Consider the following 6,058-nt stretch of genomic DNA (forward strand, 5'->3'; position numbering starts at 1 on the left):
TAGTCATGCTTGTAGCTCTGGGACTCACAGATTGAAAGGAAATTGGAATGTTACATGTTGCATGTTGACTCTTTTAGTTTTTTTATGTCTGAACATAAGAGCTATAAAGAAGACATTTTAAAGTTTACACTGAAATTCCAGGTTCATTTTAGAGTAAGAGTACATTTATAACTTATATGAGAGTAAGCAGATACACCTCTTATGTACATTTAATGTAGTTAACTTTCATTTTTGAAACTGAAAGCATTGTTCAGATCAACATGAATCTTAGATTCTCTTGTTAGATCTATAGGAAGTTCACCATGCCTGAGGTCATTAGAACAGCTGTGAAATCACTGCCAACACAAATCTTGCTATATTTCAAATATTTCCAATAATGGCCTGATGTATTAGTATATGAATAGGCTTGAAATATAGTGTGTTTTGAAATACTACGCCATGATGTTTTTATTGCATCCTTCACTAGTGAATTTTGAAGTGTATTTAACTTATACATGAGAAAACATTAGTTTCACTATAATTATTTTGCACAATTGCAAGCTTTATTTTACATTATAAAATTATGAAGTATACACTAAATTTGGTTATCTAACAATACTTAAGTGCTAGAAATTACTGCAATTATCCCTGGTTCTATCTATAATCATTACACAATTTTCCAAAGTTATTTATTCATAAATTTGCTTTCTTCTCATAATTGCTTCATATGATGGTGAAGTATAGAATACTGAATTATATGATCTACATAAATTAGAACTTGGTGAATATTGGAATACTGAATTGTATGATATTTTAGTAATTATAATTTTCCTGCAGCTTGAATAAGACTATATGTTAAGTATTCTTAGGTAAGATTTAAAGTGCTCTTTTGACAGTTATTAAAAAAAACAAAAAACTATTTGATATGTGAATTTTATTATGTATAAAACATTAAACACATTAACATTTATATTATAAATTTTGAACTTCAGCTAGATCCTTTGTGTTAAGAAATAGAAAAAAAATGTTAACAGTATATACAAGTCTTGCACAGTGTAACACTAAATGTTTTGTACTTATTTCAGTGACAAAAATGTTAGTAATGCAGATATTTCCATGTGATTAAAAAGAATCACATTACTTAACAACAGATTATCATTTATATTAATACTAATCTAAAAGACTACTGCACTTGGTCTATATAAGTAATGCCTCTTTTTTGGTAAATTACATTCCCATAACTGTTGCTAACTGATACATTATTTTTCTGCACCAAAATTATTATGATCTATTTTGACTGATCCCTTCAAAAAATCTGGGAGAGAGCCAATGATATCATCAATAAGGTTTCTTATTATCTCCACGAATGGACTGGTTTGATTGGGGCTGTTTGTTTTCAGTTGCAGGGGGGATTTCAGGTGATGGAGTGAGTGGTCTGAAGTCATCTGTTACTAGCTGAGGCTTTAATGTTTCTTGGAGGCTTGGTTTCTCTTGTGAAAATGGAATGCTAGGCCGAGATGGCTGGAATTGTGGCTTAGAAACACCAGGTCTGCGTAGGGGGACTTTTGTGGGGAACCAGTCAAAAAAAGGTCCTGGGGAGGCCTTGCAAGGAACTGTGGCCTCAAAGCAGGTGGTTGTGTGTCTGGTCTGCGTTGTGGGGTTTTTGGTTTTTGGCCCAACCCCTGAAAAGGGGCGTTGGGGCAGGGATATCTGCAGGTGCACTTCTGGTCTTTTTTAGTTCTGGGTTGTTTTTGGGGGGTCTTTGAAATTTGGGGGCAATTCCTGGCCTTTGTGGAGTTGGTCTTTGTAAAATCAAGTGTGGTGGTAGTTTTGTTTTAGGTCTCTGTGGTTGAGATTCAGGTCTTAGCTGGATAGGGCTTGGAGGCAATTGTGTTTCAATTGTTTGTGGAGCTGGAGATGGTGGTTGTGACTCAGGTCTTTGGGGGAATGGATGTAGTGGTTGTGTCTCAGATGTTTGTGAAATAGGTTGAAAAGACAGTAGCACTTCAGGCCTTTGTGGGGATGGCCGTTGTAGCAGTTTTATTTAGGCCCTTTTTGGAATTGGGGTTTGTGGGGGTATCTATTTAAAAAATTTTTTTGGGGTTTGGTCAGTTTCCTTTTTTTTTTAGTTGGGAAAAATATCGTTTCTTTGTTTTAGGGTTCTCTGAAACTGGCTTAACAGATGGGGGTAGTGTCTCAGGTTTCAGTGTAACTGGACGAGTGGGTAATGGAAGTATTTCAGGTCTTTGCAGGTTTGGATGTGGTGTAGGTCTTGCAGGAGAAAATAGTTCTGGTGGTTGTGGCAATGCTGGCTTGGGTTCTGTTATTTCTAGAGTTATTAATGATGATTGTGAATTATCATTCACCTCTGGAACTTCAGAGTCTAGGTCCTCTTGGGATTGTGTAGGTTTGACAAAAGTCTGGGTCTCAACAATGGAAGGTGGATGGTCATCAGTTGGCTTTTAGTAAGAAACTAGGTTTTCTGACCAAAGGAAAAATTCATCTGTTCCTTCAGCTTGGCTTTAGCTTGAGTCCCTTTGGGAAATGGCTGAGGTGGCAAATGCTGTGGTCTTGGAGGCAATGGTGAGAAATGAGGTGTTCCTGCTTCATCAAGTGTAAAGATTATTCCAGGTCTAAACTGTCCATTTGATAATGGATGAACATTTGTTTGTATTTTTGATGGGGGTTGGGCCTGGCGTGTTGCGGTTGGTGTCCTGGGGTTGCCAGCATTTTGGGGGGGTGGCCGGTCTTTCCAGCAGTGTTGGGGGTGGGGTGGTCTTGCTTGCAGTGTTTGGGGGTGGTGGGCCGGGGCCCCCCCAAAATGGGGATCTGGTGGAAGATTATCAATTATTTATTGGATTTGGGACGGGGCCCTGGTCTCTTGGTTAAACCTATTCCTGGAATGAATGCCCCAGATGGAATAGGCCTTATGTGGACTGGAAGTTGAGGAGTAGTTGGTTTGGGAAGCTCCTGTTTCTTCTCTGTATTGCCTTCATTAGCTTCTATTGGTGGTTTTCGATTTAAAGGAGGTACTGCTCTGTGCAGTAATGTAAAAATGTCTACAGCTCAAAATCTCCCCAGTCTCCTCTCGGGATTTGAATAGGGCTGTACTGGAAACTTCCTGGCTTTATGTCTTTTTCCTCATCAACCACTGATTGCTGTGGAGAGTCCAGTGGGATAGGCTTCATGGGACCAGGACCTGCCAATGACAACACTTCTTTTTTGCTAGAATTCTGGACTTTCTGCATTTCTGTTGCATCATCAGAGGATGTTAACTGAAATCCACCAGCTAGTATATTTGTTATATTACTGTTGCTATGTTTATTGAGAACAACCTCAGTGTCTTTGGGTTTGGCATTACCTTCAGTAACAGTATGAATAGATGACTTCTCTGTTGTGGATGAAGGCTGTGCTTCTGTGATTACTTCTGGTATAACAGCAGTTGTATTTAACACTGGTATAGTTGCGTTAACTGATGATGGTAAAGAAGTAATTTCAGACAATGTGTTTGTTTCTACAGGTGAGTTTGTGATGGGAACAATGTCAAATATGTTCATTATAGGTAGTGTCATTTCAGTTGTTTCTTCATGAATAACTGTAGCTTTCACTTCACTTTCTACTTTCTCTTCTGAAATATTTTTACTACTAGCATAGAAGGGGATTGCTTATTAAAATTCACTGAGGATACAACTGTTATAGCTGGTAAAAAAACTTGCTTTTCAGGAACTGATGGTGGTAATTCAGCTTCTGGTGGTTGATTGTTACTTGAAGATTGGTTAGAAAGGGATGGCCCAGAAATTATTCTGAAAGGATCTGGTTTAGATATCTGCACAATATCTTCCAACACACTCTGTGCAGTTGTAGACCTGTTTCTGTTTGCTTTAATCTCCCCTGCAAAAGCTGTGCCGATTTCTTGATTAAATTGTGGAGAGATGTCTTGATTATTATTTTCATCTAATATTTCTGAGGGCTTAATAAGAGTAAATTGAAGACCACTAGCTGGATTGAACTGTGGTAAGACACCCTGTGATGGAGCATCACTTTTCTTCTTAATATTAGCTACAAAAGGCTGGGGTTTGTGCTGATGGTCAGAAATTAATGGCGAGATTTTTTGGAGATGTCTAGTCTGAGTGAGGCGGGGGGGGGGGTTGGGAGCAAGGGGGTAGATGGGCTTCAGGTCGGCCCTAACTGTGGCGAACTGGTGATTTTTTGTGGTGGTCGCTGAATAGGTGACCGCAGTGGAGGTGGCTGAACAGGTGTTTGCAATGGTGATGGTTGAACAGATAATGTAGAAAGGAGTTGAACTGGTCTGGCAGGTGTTGCTGGCTTAGCAGGTGATGGAGGAGGACGCTGAAATTGGAAAAATCCTGTAGGAGGTGGACGTTGTCGAGGTGGCTTTCTGACTGATTGCCTGAAACTTTGTGTAGAAGTTATAGGCACCCTAACTGACTGAGTTTTATTATCTGGGGGGAATGGTGGACGGAAAGGGAGCCTAACAATTCTGACAGGTAGTACTGGAGTATTTTCCACAGGATCAGAAGTATCTTTGGAAATTTGGCCTATTATGACATCAGCAACAGGTTGCTTTATTGTGTCTCCAGCATTCCGAGGTATTAAGGCATCTTCAACAAGTTGAACATCAGATTGTTCCTGAATTTTGTCATCTGTCCTTAATGCTGTCACTGCTTTTTGGGAAAAGGTGGAATTGTCATTTTTTGGATGATAAAATAATGAATTTGTGTTTTCAAATTTTTTTCTGAGCTGACTGAATCCTTATCCCATTTTCCATTTTTTGGGATGAAAATATTTTTGTTCTGAAGAAGAAAGGGGGTGGGAACGATTTACTTCAGAAGGAATAATAGTCTCTGGTACAAATTGCTTCACTTCATCTTTTGCTAAGACCAGTATTTCTTTATTTTCAGATTCTAAAACAGGAGTTGGGACATTTAGTTTAACATCAGTTCCTACTTTATCACTGTGAATCTGCTTTGCTGGCTGATTTTCATCTACAAAAAGGAGTGCTTCACTGTTATCTTGCCTAGCAGGAAGATTTGCTGGAATCCAGGTCAGTTCTGAGTCAGGGTGAATTGCAGCTGGTCTATTGGGTATGTCACTGGATGGTATCCAAGTAGCTCCTGGGGCTGGACCAAGGACTGGTCCAGCAACCTGTTTCAGAAGTTGACCAGAAGGTGCCCGAATTGTAGGGCGAGGAATTCTTACTGGAAGTTTAGGTCGGCTATATGCAAAAGGTGGTCTCTGAGGTGAAGTCTGGGATGGGCGTGTTGATACAGGTTGAATCACATGTGGCCGATTGTAATATTGTGGTTGTCCGTTTTGTGGATGCCTAGAAGTTGGCTGATGTAAGTTTATAGGTGTGGTTTCTATCGGTTTTACAGGAAGCTTTTGCTGGACACCTTTTCTTTGTGTGTCTTGTTGGTACTGCTGACTGATTGCTTTTGTGGTTTTTGTAGTGGTGGAGGTAATGGGACTGGTCTTGAATGATACTGGGGTCTTGGCCTTCCTAAGAAGCCACCAGGACCAAAAAGGTTACTAAAGAAGAACTTCTGAAGATCTGGTTTCTCTGTAGTAGATTCTGGTGTCCCTTCAATTTCTGGTAATTTATCATTGCTTGTGTTATCTACCAGAATATCACTCTTTCACTTGTGTGATCTGATTTTTGCATTGCATCATCATTATTATCACAGCAAACTTTAACTGGTTCACTGATGGAAAATTTTACATTTGAGAGATGGGTCATCTCATCAGTTTTCTCTCTTTGAAGGTCCTCTTGTATGTGTCCATTTGCTTGTTTTTCTGAAGTGGTTAAGGTGTCATTTTTTAACAGTTTGTCTTCATTCTCTTGATGCTGCAGAATAAAATGTACAGGTCTCATTGTAAAAGGCTGAAATATTGGTGTTGTGGAAGAGTTCTGATTTACTCCTTTATCTGCTGGAGTGACTGTTGACTCAGTAACATTCTCTGTTGCTGATGGTACATTCATGTTAATATCAGTTAGATCAGGACTTGCTGTACTTGTTGGAGAAGTGTCTTCAGTTCCAACTTCTATGGGACTAGCAAA

The 6,058-nt window shown here is 39.4% G+C and overlaps 1 protein-coding gene across 1 annotated transcript in view; it reads right to left on the reverse strand.

Moving 5' to 3' along the window:
- Window positions 1-1,317: 1,317 nt before the first annotated feature.
- Window positions 1,318-6,058, reverse strand: part of LOC119588863 (titin-like) — an 11,454-nt gene continuing 6,713 nt past the window's right edge. Inside the window, exons 5-15 of the mRNA XM_037937501.1 lie at window positions 5,622-6,006; window positions 4,825-5,500; window positions 4,477-4,629; window positions 4,179-4,329; window positions 3,696-4,038; window positions 3,091-3,624; window positions 2,871-3,016; window positions 2,467-2,580; window positions 2,155-2,371; window positions 1,702-1,916; window positions 1,318-1,661 (exon numbers count right to left, since the gene is read on the reverse strand). Of these exons, the coding sequence (XP_037793429.1) occupies window positions 1,318-1,661; window positions 1,702-1,916; window positions 2,155-2,371; window positions 2,467-2,580; window positions 2,871-3,016; window positions 3,091-3,624; window positions 3,696-4,038; window positions 4,179-4,329; window positions 4,477-4,629; window positions 4,825-5,500; window positions 5,622-6,006 (3,278 nt within the window). The remainder of the gene's footprint in view (window positions 1,662-1,701; window positions 1,917-2,154; window positions 2,372-2,466; window positions 2,581-2,870; window positions 3,017-3,090; window positions 3,625-3,695; window positions 4,039-4,178; window positions 4,330-4,476; window positions 4,630-4,824; window positions 5,501-5,621; window positions 6,007-6,058) is intronic.

This window comes from Penaeus monodon, chromosome 24, assembly GCF_015228065.2.
Source record: "Penaeus monodon isolate SGIC_2016 chromosome 24, NSTDA_Pmon_1, whole genome shotgun sequence".
NCBI classification, from domain to species: Eukaryota; Metazoa; Arthropoda; class Malacostraca; order Decapoda; family Penaeidae; genus Penaeus; species Penaeus monodon.